Here is a 14,454-nt window from a genome sequence, read left to right on the forward strand (position 1 = left end):
GAACTCAGGGATGAAGAGACCCGCCCCCCCTGACGTCATCTCTCAATCCTTTGTGCTACGCTTATTTTAATTCCCTTAAGTTTTCCTTTGTTAATTAACCTTTTTCATAGTGTTTAGTAATCCTTTGTTTATTAAATATGTTCAATGTATTTGACTTAGGAAACCTATTTTCCTGCATACTCTGTTTTTTAATGTAAACCGGTATGATTTGTATCTGATACAAGAATGTCGGTATATAAAAATGCAAAATAAATAAATAAATAAATAAATGGGGGCGACCTTAGAAAATCCAGCTCTATGATAGCATCACTTGTGGCCATTTGGCTAATGTCAAACAGAAGCAAACAGAGCAAACCCAATACAAGGACAGGCTTAATGTATCTCATGGAAGAGTTAAGAATGAGTTTATTGAATTATGTGGTAAAAGTATGCAGAATCTATATTTACAGAGAGAGAAAAGGCCATTTTATTATTCTATCATATATAATGCTTCTCCTGGTATCTTTCACAAAGAATAACATGTGTTGATATTCTGACTTGTAATTACAACAAAGATACTGGTACAGCTAACATTAAAGAAAAGTTTCTTGAGTTTATCAAGTGTATTTTTAAAAAAATGATGTACAGAATACTATATAGATCAAAGTATTAATAATGGTTTTAACATGTCAGGGAAGATAAAAGGTGTTCAGATCTGAGTTATGTCTAAAATGAACTTGCTAATATATTCAGCTTGCGCTTCCTAGTCACTAAATCATGTAGGAGTTAATGCTGCAGTAACCTGTACTGGAACAGTAACATTTTTTGGTTGTGTGCAGCAATCTTTTGTGTTTTTCAGTGCTAGCCCTGTGAGGTAGGAGATAGCATGTAAGATACACTACCCGCTCCACACTTACACACACATGCTGATACTATCTGTCCATGTGCAAAGCATCTTTCAGGTATTCTGGAAGTACTAGAACGTGGTCTTACATTAAATTTGATACAGGAAGTTCAATTAACAACTGGAAGCACTTAAAAATGTACTTTAGTTCATTTTCATTCCTTTTGTTGTTTAGCTTCTGGTACAAGGTCCTTTTGCGTACTGATGAAAGAAACAAGATTTTAGAAGTCAGAAGAGTCTCTTGAATCAGAAGCAGCTCTCATTGATGATAGTACTGAAAAAGTAAAACAGCTCACAGATCAGTGGCCCGGTATTCTACAGGAAGCATGTCCTGTAGCAGAAGACACGGGAATTTTGCCACAATTACCAAAGAAAACAGGCAAGAAGCAAAAAAAAAATAAATTTCATGACAGAGTTGACGACTTATGTTCTATCATCTCTGAAAATTATCAAGAATCTTTATTCAGAAGGAATGGTGTCAATGTAGCTTTGGTCATTATCTATGAATTAAGAGCACAGATGCAAAACAACTAATTCCATTTGTTTTATATTCTGATCAGGTCTAAAACATGTGACAGAGCCTGGGGACCTGGAAGGAGTTTCTTAAGTACCTGCTTCACCAATATCCTACAGATCTTTCAGGGAATTTTCCTTGTGAAATACTGCATTTGAAAAATCCTGAAATCTACTCTGGTGGGAGGGGGGGAGAGCATAAACTATCCCTATTTATTTAATGAGATTTCCAAAACGTAACCAACTAATTTTCAGTAAAGTGTGCATAGCTCTATGGAAATGTTTTCCACACTATAGCAGAAGCTGAAGACGTTTCAGTAAGCTAGAACTTAAAAAAAAAAAAATTCAGGTATTCTACTAAGGGATAAGAATAGTAAAGCCACCTTGCTATTATACCTACTGAATGTGAATTTTATGAGAAACTGGCTTTGGGGAGATAATTCATGATTTCGTAATGAAAAACAACAGGCCAGAAAAATAAAGCTTTAAAGTTAATTGGTCTGTTTATAAAATACATGTAGCCATGTTGGTCCATTACAACAAAAAGAATGAAAATATCAACTGGATAATAGCACTATTAGGATCAACAACCAAAAAGTTACAAAACAGCAATGTGTAAGGTAATTGCAGAATTAAAATAGACATTTTTCTTTCATGAGTCATGAGATTTTATGAATGTGAGATGGGGCGAGGGTGGGAGGGAGTCTGCTTTACAAGTCTGCACTGGGCCCGAAGAAATGATGCGAGGGCCCTGGCTAACCTTCAGGCCCCCCCCACTGGCAGTTGTATCAGGAACCAGGTTATCGCTGCACAGATACTGCTATTCCAAAGAAAGACTTTAATCCACATATTCCATTTCTTATTCATTGTGCCTCCCTGGGGGATTTACCTGCTTTAATGCCCTGCAAGCAAAAAAACCAATACCAAAGCAACTTCTGAGGACATTTCTCAGACCAGTGATCTTAAGTGTTCAAGATCCCGAGGATATCTTCTAGGAATCTCTTTACCGTTCGCTTTCCACCAAACTGGTAATTTGTGTGGCCCACTCTCTTACTGGTTTTGTCTTTCACCACTCGTGCCTAGAAGACCCCCGGCATGTGGAAATCCTCTCTCTTGAACTGGTTCTCTGTCACAGATAAGATGCTTGTCCAGATGGGTACACTGAAAACGCGGGGCAGGACAGTCACCTTCTCCTCCTCCTTCACCCTGTTTGTGCTACACAGCTGGCTGCTGCTACGGTACTCCAGGAAACCTCTGGGAATCCTACGGTTCCAAAGTGAAACTTAAATCTCTACAAATTCTATTAGAGAAAATCAGATAGTCAGGCCCATGTTAATGAAATATGTTTTTGGGTGTTTCGTTTGGGACAGACGCACCTATTTTTCAGCGTCCCACAAATGTTCATACTCATCAGCTGTCTTTGGATATAATGTTTACATGGAGATGGATTTACTCATTTTTTGAAAGAACCCAGTCTTGCTTGTAATCCAGGGCGATTGTGATGGCATACTCTGCTGGCAGTGTGACCCAGAAGCCGGAGCAGCTGGTACACTGGCAAGGCAAGTCAGACTAATTCCAACTGGGACAGCGGCAGGGTGTCTTCTACTCGCGATAGCCACCTTCCCCCTCAGGATGAACCCTCATGTGCTGGTGGCTAGCCAGGCTCAGGTAGCAGGCCCAGAACCAGGACTCAGCAGGAACGCAGAATGATGCACAAGTGAACTGGAAATAGGAAGACGAGATGAGATGATTCAGCTGAGTCAGAGAAGCAAGGAATATGTTGAGTTAATGCAGCAAAACAAACTCTGGAAGCAGGACTCCAACGAGGGGGCCGGAGAATGAGAACCAAGCTCTGGCAACCTGCTGACTGGAAGCCTGAAATGTGTGTGTCCAGACAGGAAACACGATGGCCACCATTATGAAGTGAGGGCCAAGGAGCAGGGAGGCCTGAGCAGCTAGTCTCCAAAGCCCACAGAGACCCCTGCTGGTGAAAGGTAAGAACTACCTATTGGCACCTCACAACACTATTGGTGCTGCCTCTTTGGTGTGAGTCCTCCATGCACGGCCCTTTGACCAGCTGATCTCTGAAATCTGGTTTCAATTACAGAAGCATAGAAATAATTTAAGACGCTCTCAGGATATTAGGTTTTCTTTCCTATGTGTCGTAAGCGATCAGAGTCTAGTCTTCTATCTGCAGTAATTCATCGGTCATGGTGATCCAGCTCTGAAAACGGGTTCCTTTGTTCTCTCTCAATAATACCATGTGCATCCCGCAAAAGAGATTGACCTGCATCATCCTGAATATGATGCCCCCCTCATCAGCCTCTCCTTCATCCCTCACATCCAGTTTCTCTGGCATCTGTATGTGACTTCTTTTAAGTGTGACTGAAACAATTCTTTGAATGGGCTGGAGCTGAACATGTTACATTTACAGCCTCCAGGACTGAGAATGGGGAAGAGCTCCACTCATCATCCAAAGGCAACATCTACTAGCCAATTCAAAAACGCACTTGTTTCAGGATATAGCCCATGCATCTTACAGTGACTTGCATGACGACGGCTGGGCTTGACAGGAAGAAGTTAAAATGGGGGGGAAGAACAAACGTTTTTACAAAGGTAGGCTTTTGGGGCTGTAACCTCCACCGAGGCTTGTTCCAGATGAGCTGGAAGCCCAAAAGAGAAGCAGGAAAATTCTAAATTTAAAAAAAAAATAAAGGTGTCTGAACGAAATATGTGCTACTGGCATGCACCAATCAGAAATGGGCCTGAAACCCACTCAAAGGGCCACTCCTCTCTTCCTAGCATTACTCACTACTGACTGATTCTTTTTCTGCCCCTGACCAGCCAGTCATTCCAACAGCTTGTTACACCTCGGCAGCAGAAAATTCTCTGATTCTACCCCTAAAGTTATGGCACCCTAGATTCTAGGCTATTGCTTCTCACCTGTTCCTACCAGATACTCCCCTGCAGCAAGTGGCTCTGGATTCCCTGCCTCTCCCCCTCTTACTCGACGCAGCCCTGCAGAGAAAGGATCTGGCCTCCCGCCTTGCCTCTGTCCTTTTGCAGCCTGAATTCCTACCCAGTCCGGCCCAACTCACTGTCGGGAAAAGTTCCTTTCTACAGACCCTCTCCTTCTCTTCAGGTTCTCAGTAACTCCACCTTGCCTGTGGTGCCCTGGAGCTCGCCCCACTCTTGATGTAGTGCTCCAAGCTTCCATGCCCCCTCCATGTTCCTGGACCGTGGGAGACACGCTTAGGCAACAAATGTCAACATCCCGCCCCTCCTCCTATGGGCTAACGGAGTCAATCCAGCCTCGATCCCCCTTCTTAGCAATCTTTAAAGTGTACTGAAGGCCCCCCCATCATTAGTACAGCTACAGGGTCCGTTTCAGGGTTAGTGTCTCCAAACGGGTTTGTTTCGCACATACTTTGGCAGGAAAATAACATAGTAATGACTGCAGATAAAAGCCAACTGGTCCATCCAGCCCGCCCGGCAGGTTTCTTATGGTAATCACTGCCGCGCCATGCAGGTTAAACCTCCCCCCCCCCCATGTTTTTCTGTTAATGAATAAATCTCATTTTTAAGCCAGGGTACGGTGGGTATTTTCAGCCTCTGAGATCTGCTGCTAGTGTTCTTCTTAATATTTGCATTATATCAACGACAATTTCCTTAAGGAGCTCGGAGGGTGAGATATACTTGGGCAGCATAGGGAAACGGGCGTCTTTTGGTGCATAAGGAGCTATATTTCCCAACTGATGGGCTTAATTCTTTTTTCTCACGTTCTGGACACTTATATGGTTTCCCCTCCACCGTGGTGGCTCGCCTGGTGCTGGCAGAGATCTGCTTTATGACCAAACCTCTTCTCGCAGTCCGTGCATTTATACAGTTTCTCTCCGATGTGTATCCGCTGGTGCTGCATGAGATCGAACGCTTGCAGGAAGCACTGCCCGCACTGAGTGCAGGTGTATGTCCTTTCCCCCCTGAGCAGGTCCTGAGGCACGGCGAGGTCCAGCAGTCCACCAAACCCCATGCCGTATGTGCTGGGCTGCTCCATCCTGCCCCAGGCAGACTTTCTCTCCTGCACCTTAGAAGTGCTCCGGGTTCTGCCACCCTGGCGGCAGCGTGGGATCTTTTCTTTTGTTTCCGCCACCTTGATGGTTTTTGGTTTTTCACTCCGCTCTTTGCTCTGCTTCTCCTTCTGAAGTTCGCCTGATGGTCCGGCATCTGTTGGATTGACAGGAAAGTCCAAGCATTACTAACGGATCATGCCAACGGTAAAGATTAATTGTACCATACCTCCAATTCACAGGAATTCCCAAGGTGCTCCAGTGTTTTCCTAGCAAAAAAAAAAGAAACCTGTCTTTTTGTGTAGGCTGTTCCCTCTTATTTTACTAGATCTCTCTTCTATTTTGACCAATTATGTAGCATTTCTTAAATGCTTATACTGATTTCCTTCTGTTGTTACAAGTGGCTAAATAAGAGCAGCTTTCAAATTCTTTAAACATTTATTTCACCTGAGAAATTAAACAAAAATCTGAAAAACTTCAGGGACATCAAATAATTTCAATGTTAACTGTGTTGCTTCTGCTAGCTGGCTCCGATTTTATCCAGTTGCAGTTTCACCTCACTGTATTAACTGACTTGTAAGAAGAGCAGGTCTGTAAGTCCAATGCATGCTACAGGACTGGGTCAGGCCATCAATATAAGCTACAGCTACTTAAACTGTCAAAAATGTTGTTCTCCTACCACAGCTGCTGAGGTTTCACCTGCGTGTGAGGCGCTTGGCTCATTGTGAAAATGCTCTGGGACTGCAGTTCTGGAGGAGGGAGATGCTTGTGGCCCCTGAAGAACTGTCATTGGGTTACATAGTAGGTGGGGGGGGGGGGTGTGTGTGTGTGTTTAATAATGGTGGTAGGGAGTGGGAAGGGGGGGGGGGCGTGAGAAAACTCCTCCAGGCAACTAAGAATGAAAGCTCATAGTGCCCTAACCCGAGTTAGGGTGGTCAACATTTCCATGAACTATAACAGGACACCCCACTAAACTTCATGCTTTGGGAGGGAAGTGGGGAGGTTACAGATTACTATCAGCCATCAATCCATTCATTATTTGGCTTTCAAGCACCCCCGTCAATATACTGTTGTTTTATAAAATGGTATTTCAACTATCATAAGCACAACAACCGCAGCCTCTCTCATGCAGTTTTGCTCTCTATCACAAGTAAAGCCTAATACATATACACACCCACCTCCATGCTTCCCCATAAACACACAGCCTCCTCTCTTATACGCACACATGCTCCCAAATACATCCCCTCTCTCACACATGCACAACTCCCAAACACACAGCCTCCTGTCACAGACTCAGGAGTTCATTCTCCCTTTCCTTAAAAACTTCCCAGCCTTTCATCTCTGTCTCCCTTGTGCCACCTGTCTCTCAATATGCCCTCCCCCTCCTCTTTTGTGCTTTCCTCTCGTCTCTAGTCCCCTCCCTCCCTATGCTCGTCTTTCTCTCCCTCCTCCTCCTCAGTGCCTTCCTTTCTTTATTTCCTTTTTTCCTGTGTCCCTGTCTCCTTTGTGCCACTTCCTTCCCTTCCATGTCCCTCATTCCCTCATGCTCCCGTTGTGCCTCTCCCTCTATATCTTTCTTCCCTTGCTCCTCTTCCTTCCCTCATGCTCCCATTGTGCCTCTCCCTCTATATCTTTCTTCCCTTGCTCCTCTTCCTTCCCTCATGCTCCCATTGTGCCTCTCCCTCTATATCTTTCTTCCCTTGCTCGACCCTCCTTCCCTCATGCTCCCGTTGTTCCTCTCCCTCTATATCTCTTTCTTCCCTTGCTCTTCTTCCTTCCCTTCCGTGCCTCTCCCTCTATATCTCTTTCTTCCCTTGCTCCCCTTGTGTCTATCTTCCTTTCCCTCCCCTTTTCTCTGTGTCCCCCTCTTTCTCTCCCCTTTCCTCACTCTGTGACTCTATCTCCTTCCTACCTTTCCCTCAGCTGGTTCGCTGCAGCCCCCTCTCTGGAGGTCTTGGCCCAGCACTCAGTGAGGGAGGGGGAGCAGAGATCTGTGAAGCCTCTGGGACCTGAGGGCTGTGCTGAGCCCCTGCCTCCTCCCCCCATCCCCCCATCCCATCCAATCATAACACAGGAAAGGAGGCAAGTGGGCAGGAACTCAGCTCAGCTCTCCGCTCTGTCTTTCCCTGTAACAAGGAAGCTGTGGGAAAGGGAAGGAGCCTCTTGCAAAAACCGGATTTTCAGTGTCCGGTCAGTACTTCTGACCAGACACTGTACAGCACAGCTGAAAACCTGGCTGTCTGGTCCAAAACCAGATAGTTGGCAACCCTATTCATGTCTATTCAGTGACATACAGTAATATAGAGAAATCTCTCTAAAGAAAGTGGAGAGTCATGTACAAGATCTCTGTCATGATGCATAATCTACTCCAACTTAACTCCTTTCCATGGGGCTAATGCTCTTTCACAACATTTCTAGTCTGGGGGGAATTCTGCGCTACTGCAGAATTTGCGCAGAATTCTCCCTTCCTGCAAATTTCCTCCCTCACCTAGCATAGCAGTCTTGGCTACACTGCCGTCGAGATTGCTATGCTAGCATGCTCGCCTGCCGGAAGAGGAAGCACGCGGAGGCATGGTGGCATGGGTGAGGTTCGCGCAGGGAGCAGAGGCAGCGCGGCACACTCCAGGTTAGCAAGCTCCACCGTGCGAAGGCCAGGACCACACAATTGGTGAGTTAGGAGAGGGAGAAAGGGAGGGGGAGGGAGAGATGGGGGAGAGTATTTCTAGTGGGGGCTCAAGGTATGAGGGGAAAGCAGGTAAATTGGGACAGGGGCAGAGGTCAAGGGGGGATTCATATTTCCATTTGTTCTGGGCCAGAGGTCTGCAGCCTTTGACGTGTGTGCTCTGGCACTTTTCAGCTGAGCGGACTCTGCCTTCCCCCACAGAGGTTGCGTTTAACCAAACATCATTCTCCTGCTGTGCGAGACCGGCCCCACAGTAGCTGGAAATGTTTGGTTATATGCAGCGCCTACTGCTGCATGTGAGGCTTGGAGCTAGCTTCCTGATTCAGTAGCAGTGGAGTTCACTGTCTGCTCAGCTGTCCAGGGCCATGCTGTGCTGCCCCTGGCCTAGAGCAGGTAGAGATGTGAATCCTCCTTTGATTTCTGCTTCTGTTTACCTCCTCTCATGCCACCCCCATGGTGGTGAAAGAGAGAGGACATAGGGGCTGCCAACAGACCTCATCCCGCTGGCTGCTGAAAAAGAGGCCCAGGCCTAGCCCTGAGAGCGTATGTGTGAGCCTGTGTGGATGGGTGTCTGCCTGGGAGTCTGTGTGTGTGTGAGAGAGAGTTGTATGTGGGGAGATAGAACAGATGGTATGTGAGAGAAAGCATATGATTGATAATTTGCAAAAAATTTGCATTATTTTGACAAATAAATGTGCAGAATTTAGAAAATGTGTGTGCAGAATTTAACATTTTTTGGTGAATTTTCAAATTCTTTTGTGCAGAATTCCCCCAGGAGTAAAGAGAATCAGGGTTTTCAAGCAGTGTCAGCGAGGCTTTTCTCTGTCTCCATCTGCTGGCAGGGATGAATAAACCCAGGAGTCTGGACTGATCCGGGTACGTACAGGGAAAGAGAATTTATATTCCTACTAGGAACCTACGCTCCCTTAACAAGGGCATGTTGGATATTCTCTCATACAAACTAGCTTGCTTTCAGGAAACATGAGAAAGGGCATTCTTGGTCGTGGCACATTACCTATTAACTTGTGGTTTGAGAATGACACTAAAAAATTTAAAGCTGGGCTGAAGACACACAGGCCGATACAGTACAGTGCGCTCCGACGGAGCACACTGTTTACCTGCCCTTGGACGCACGTTTCCCTTACCCCTTCCGCGGCACCTAATAGCGCCCTCAACATGCAAATGCATGTTGAGGGCGCTATTAGGGATGCGCGCGGGATACAGTAAGTAAAATGTGCAGCCAAGCCACACATTTTACTCTAAGAAATTAGCGCCTACCCAAAGGTAGGTGCTAGTTTCTGCCGGCACCGGGAAAGTGCACAGAAAAGCAGTAAAAACTAGGGATGTGAATCGTGTCCTCGATCGTCTTAACGATCGATTTCGGCTGGGAGGGGGAGGGAATCGTATTGTTGCCGTTTGGGGGGGTAAAATATCGTGAAAATCGTTAAAAAATCGAAAAATCGGCACATTAAAACCCCCTAAAACCCACCCCCGACCCTTTAAATTAAATCCCCCACCCCCAAATAACTTAAATAACCTGCGGGTCCAGCGGCGGTCCGGAACGGCAGCGGTCCGGAACGGGCTCCTGCTCCTGCATCTTGTCGTCTTCGGCCGGCGCCATTTTCCAAAATGGCGCCGAAAAATGGCGGCGGCCATAGACGAAAAAGATTGGACGGCAGGAGGTCCTTCCGGACCCCCGCTGGACTTTTGGCAAGTCTCGTGGGGGTCAGGAGGCCCCCCACAAGCTGGCCAAAAGTTCCTGGAGGTCCAGCGGGGGTCAGGGAGCGATTTCCCGCCGCGAATCGTTTTCGTACGGAAAATGGCGCCGGCAGGAGATCGACTGCAGGAGGTCGTTCAGCGAGGGTTCCGGCGCCTCGCTGAACGACCTCCTGCAGTCGATCTCCTGCCGGCGCCATTTTCCGTACGAAAACGATTCGCGGCGGGAAATCGCTCCCTGACCCCCGCTGGACCTCCAGGAACTTTTGGCCAGCTTGTGGGGGGCCTCCTGACCCCCACGAGACTTGCCAAAAGTCCAGCGGGGGTCCGGAAGGACCTCCTGCCGTCCAATCTTTTTCGTCTATGGCCGCCGCCATTTTTCGGCGCCATTTTGGAAAATGGCGCCGGCCGAAGACGACAAGATGCAGGAGCAGGAGCCCGTTCCGGACCGCTGCCGTTCCGGACCGCCGCTGGACCCGCAGGTTATTTAAGTTATTTGGGGGGGGTTCGGGAGGGTGGGGGATTTAATTTAAAGGGTCGGGGGTGGGTTTTAGGGGGTTTTAGTGTGCCGGCTCACGATTCTAACGATTTATAACGATAAATCGTTAGAATCTGTATTGTATTGTGTTCCATAACGGTTTAAGACGATATTAAAATTATCGGACGATAATTTTAATCGTCCTAAAACGATTCACATCCCTAGTAAAAACTGCTTTTCTGTGCTCCCTCTGACTTAATATCATGGTGATATTAAGTCGGAGGTCCTGAAGGGTGTAAAAAGTAAAAAAAAAAATTTAAATTGGGCCGGCGGCTGTCGGGCCGAAAACCGGACGCTCAATTTTGCCGGCGCCCGATTTCCGAGCCCGTGGCTGTCAGCGGGCTCGAGAACAGACACCAGCAAAATTGAGCGTCGGCTGTCAAACCCGCTGACAGCCGGTGCTCTGGTCCAAGAGGAGGTGCTAGGGACGCGCTAGTGTCCCTAGCACCTCTTTTTGCCCGTTTCTACCGCACCACCTATTTACATACTGAATCGCGAGTGGCTGTTCGTCCGCTCTCCCGCGTTTTTACTGAATCGGCCCGACATTTATTTAGATTAGCATTTATGTGAACACTTAGAAGCTTCTACCTTGAGCAGGCTTCCTACAAGTTTTGTGGATTTGCTGATTTTTGTATGTTTGTGTCTTAACCAGGTTTCTGTGAAGCACGATTATGTATGTTTCTTTGTAAACCGCCGAGAGCTCTGTGCACCAGGTCATTCATACATTTTAATAAAGAAAAACAAAACAGATGGACTGCAGCCCAAGAAACGAACCATTAACACCTTGCTGCTGCTGCTGCTCCTCCTTCCTGTCTTGCTGCTGTTGTCTTGGATGCTCTGTTTCATTACTGCTCTGCTCCATCTGCTGTCTCTCTAGGTGATCTCGCTGCTGCTGCGCCTTCTCCCGCTGTATCCTGAGCCCTTCTGCAGATTCAAATCCCTTGAGAAAGATATCTAGGTTTTCAGCCGCTCCCGTTTTCCTCCTCTTCCTTAGTTCGTCCAGCGTGAGCGGTGTCTGACAGTGAGGGAACAGCTGCAAGGGAGCGCAACCAATTTCACCCCCGTTAGTAAAATAAATAAATACAAATCTTGGGAAAGTACAGTGCAGTGGTTACCACAGAGCAACTGCAGCTCAGTGAACTCCTGACTGACTTTTACTCTTTAAAATATCAGTTTGCCTCTTTCTGGGCTTCATTTTGTCCTCTCATATTCTCCTGGGACTTTCTGATCTATTTTATTTCTAGCATTTTTCATACTTTTTGGCATATTAAAAAGTGTGCAGTTTATATTATGGTCATGCTCCCCTCCTCCCCCATCTGCTCAGCTGTTGTGCTGTATTCCTGCTTTCTATCTATCAGTGCAATGCCTGCTGGGATGGGGGGGGGGGGGGCGGGGAAAGGGGGTGGGGGTTTGATTACAAACAGCAAAGCAGCACCTCCCAATTTACTTAGATCCATAATGATGGGACTCAGTAAGTGGGAGGAGATTTCAGAAACTAAATAATAATATTGCCTTATCAATAAAGCACAAGTCAGGAAGGTTCGTTTTCATTGCCAGCCAAATTATTTAAAACCATGTTCTTTCGTCTAGCTCTGATGTGTTACCCTTTCTGGTTTCTATCCTACAAAATTCAGAGATGTGTTTAAAAAAAAAAATTTGATTCACAGGCAGGGTTGCCAAGTGGCTCCATTTCCTTTTCAGGACAGGCTAATCTAGTCCTGATTTTACTACTACATGCTGGGATTTGTAGTTTGAATTTCCCTGAGACAAGCAAAAGACTGTAAAAGTCCCAGCATGCAATGGGGATAAAAGCATGTCTGCATCACCCTGTCCTAGAAAAAGAATATAGAGGCACGTGGCAACCCCAAGCACAGGAGTAAATCCCCAAGGGACAGCTGGTCAACTGGGACAGAAACCTGTTGAGAGAGAGAAGAGTGGTGGTTAACGGAATTCATTTGAGGAAAGAAAGGTAATTAGTGGAGTGACTCAGGGATAACTACTGGGGCCAGTTCTATTCAATACTTTTTTTTAAAGTGATATTGCTGGGACAGGGATTAAAAGGAACACTTTCTTTTTTTTGCAGAGGACACCCCTGGGGGAGTAGATAAAGAGAAGAAGTTTAATGCTTGGCTGTTAAGATTCAATACAAAGAATACAGAATGCGGAAATTTGAGGAGTGTGAATCCAAGGGAGCAGCACAGGATGCAGAGGGCGGGGGGAATATGGGAAGAAATTGATATGCACCATGCAGGACAGAAACCTCAAAGTGATCACATCCAGTAATTTCAAGATTGCAAAACAGCACAAGGCAGAGGGGCAAGATGTGTTTTCTTTTTAGTTTAACTGTACACCACTTTGAGCATTTATGGAAAGATGGTTAATCAAATCTACATAAGTAATAAATAAGAGTCAGAGGGATGCAAGGATGCCTAGGGAGACACACAACCTGTTGAAAATAAAAAAATGAGGTGATAATCCCTCTGTACAGATCATCAGTGAAATCTCATCTCGAATATTGTGCCCACTCCCAGAGGCCTTTCCTCTCAATGGAGGCAGCCCAAGGAAAGGCTACTGACATTTATTTGTTAGCATTTGCTATTCTGCTTTGTACCATGAATGGCCTCAAAGCGGATTACAATAAAGTTAAGGTAGGTTACAATAGCGTTAGATCAACAAACAATATTGAATGAAGATCTATATATTTAAAGACAGACTCAAAGTTAGGTTCTTTTATTGGTGCTGTAGAAATAGGAATACTTCGGAGGAGGAAGTGACGTCAGCCACTAGATGGCTGCCTAACTCCCGAGCTCCCGGCACCGACCTGTAAAGAAAGCTAATACATAGGAGTTAGCCGACGCCTAAAACTTTTCTCCTAACGCGGTCGATTGCTGGAACGCTTAGGCATGGCAGCGAAAAAAAAAACGGTGGACTTCCAATGCTTCTCCTACCAAAAGGGAGGCGAGGCGGATCCCGGGCCTGGGGAATCGGGTGCGGCTGCATCGCTGGTGGCGCAGCCGGAGCCTGAAGATGATTTTAACATAGGAGCGGAAGAGGCGCCCTCTCGCTCGGAGTTCAGATCCTGGTTTTGCGGCATCCGACAAGATTTAAAAACTTATAAAAAGGAAATACATGAGATGATGGAGGATTTCCGCGAGGAGCTCCACTCTGTCGGCAGGCGAGTGGATGAGCTAGACAACAAAATGGATGGTCAATCGGTTATTACTACGCAGCTCCAAGAGGTTTGCAATGATTTGCAGGAAGAGAATGCTGCCATGCGGGCCAAGATGGCAGATCTCGAAAATAGGGCTCGGCGGGGAAACCTGCGCTTCAGAGGCTTTCTGGAGACGGCAGAGAATGCAGACTGTGAGAAGCTTGTAGCCCGCTTTTGTGCTCATATGCTGGCCTCAGGGGGCGCCGAGTCCCCAATTTTACCGGAGGACATTAAAATTGATAGAGCGCACCGTGCGTTGCGCGCAACCCGAGCTAACCTCCCTCGAGATGTGATTGTGTGCTTTCATAGTTACCCGCAGAAGGAGAGGATTGCAACGGCAGCGAGACAGCATAATAAATGGCCTTGGGAAGCACAAGAAATCTCCATTTATGCTGATCTCTCTCAGGCCACCATGCAAAGCAGATTTGACCTTCGAGAAGTTACACAATTTTTACGTGAGAAGAATGTTAAATACAGGTGGCTTCATCCGTTTGGCCTCATTTATACGTGGGATGGCGCATCAACACAGCTGCGTACCGTGGAAGAGGCGGCAAGCGTGCTGAAAGACAAAGGTTTTCGTCCCACCGCCAGGATGGATCGGAAAACGCGTACACCCCTCAACAAGGAGCAACTTCCCAGATGGCAGAGAGCCACCTCAAGGAACAGCAGGCTCAAACGGAATTCGGACAATGCCAAGGCAGCGAATGGCAAAACATGAGAGACGTGCCTGTTAGATGAATATCAGTTTTACTGCAGTACTACTTATGCAAGGAAGATTGCGAGGCTGCAGGGTTCATGCAGTTTATACTACGGTTGGTTAGGTTTCTAGCCATTCAAGTTATA

The 14,454-nt window shown here is 46.5% G+C and overlaps 1 protein-coding gene across 6 annotated transcripts in view; it reads right to left on the bottom strand.

Annotated features, from left to right (window-relative positions):
• Positions 1 to 380: 380 nt before the first annotated feature.
• The window catches only part of LOC115083952 (trichohyalin-like), a 242,508-nt gene continuing 228,434 nt past the window's right edge, over positions 381 to 14,454 (bottom strand). For 5 of the 6 annotated variants that reach the window (XM_029588117.1, XM_029588118.1, XM_029588119.1 and 2 more), the window contains 2 exons: positions 11,175 to 11,433; positions 381 to 5,620 (listed from right to left, as the gene is read on the bottom strand). In XM_029588117.1, coding sequence (XP_029443977.1) covers positions 5,187 to 5,620; positions 11,175 to 11,433 — 693 coding nt within the window. In that variant the 3' untranslated portion in view covers positions 381 to 5,186. The remainder of the gene's footprint in view (positions 5,621 to 11,174; positions 11,434 to 14,454) is intronic. The other variant, XM_029588115.1, reaches the window with a different exon arrangement.

Source organism: Rhinatrema bivittatum, chromosome 2 (genome assembly GCF_901001135.1).
Source record: "Rhinatrema bivittatum chromosome 2, aRhiBiv1.1, whole genome shotgun sequence".
Lineage (NCBI taxonomy): Eukaryota > Metazoa > Chordata > Amphibia > Gymnophiona > Rhinatrematidae > Rhinatrema > Rhinatrema bivittatum.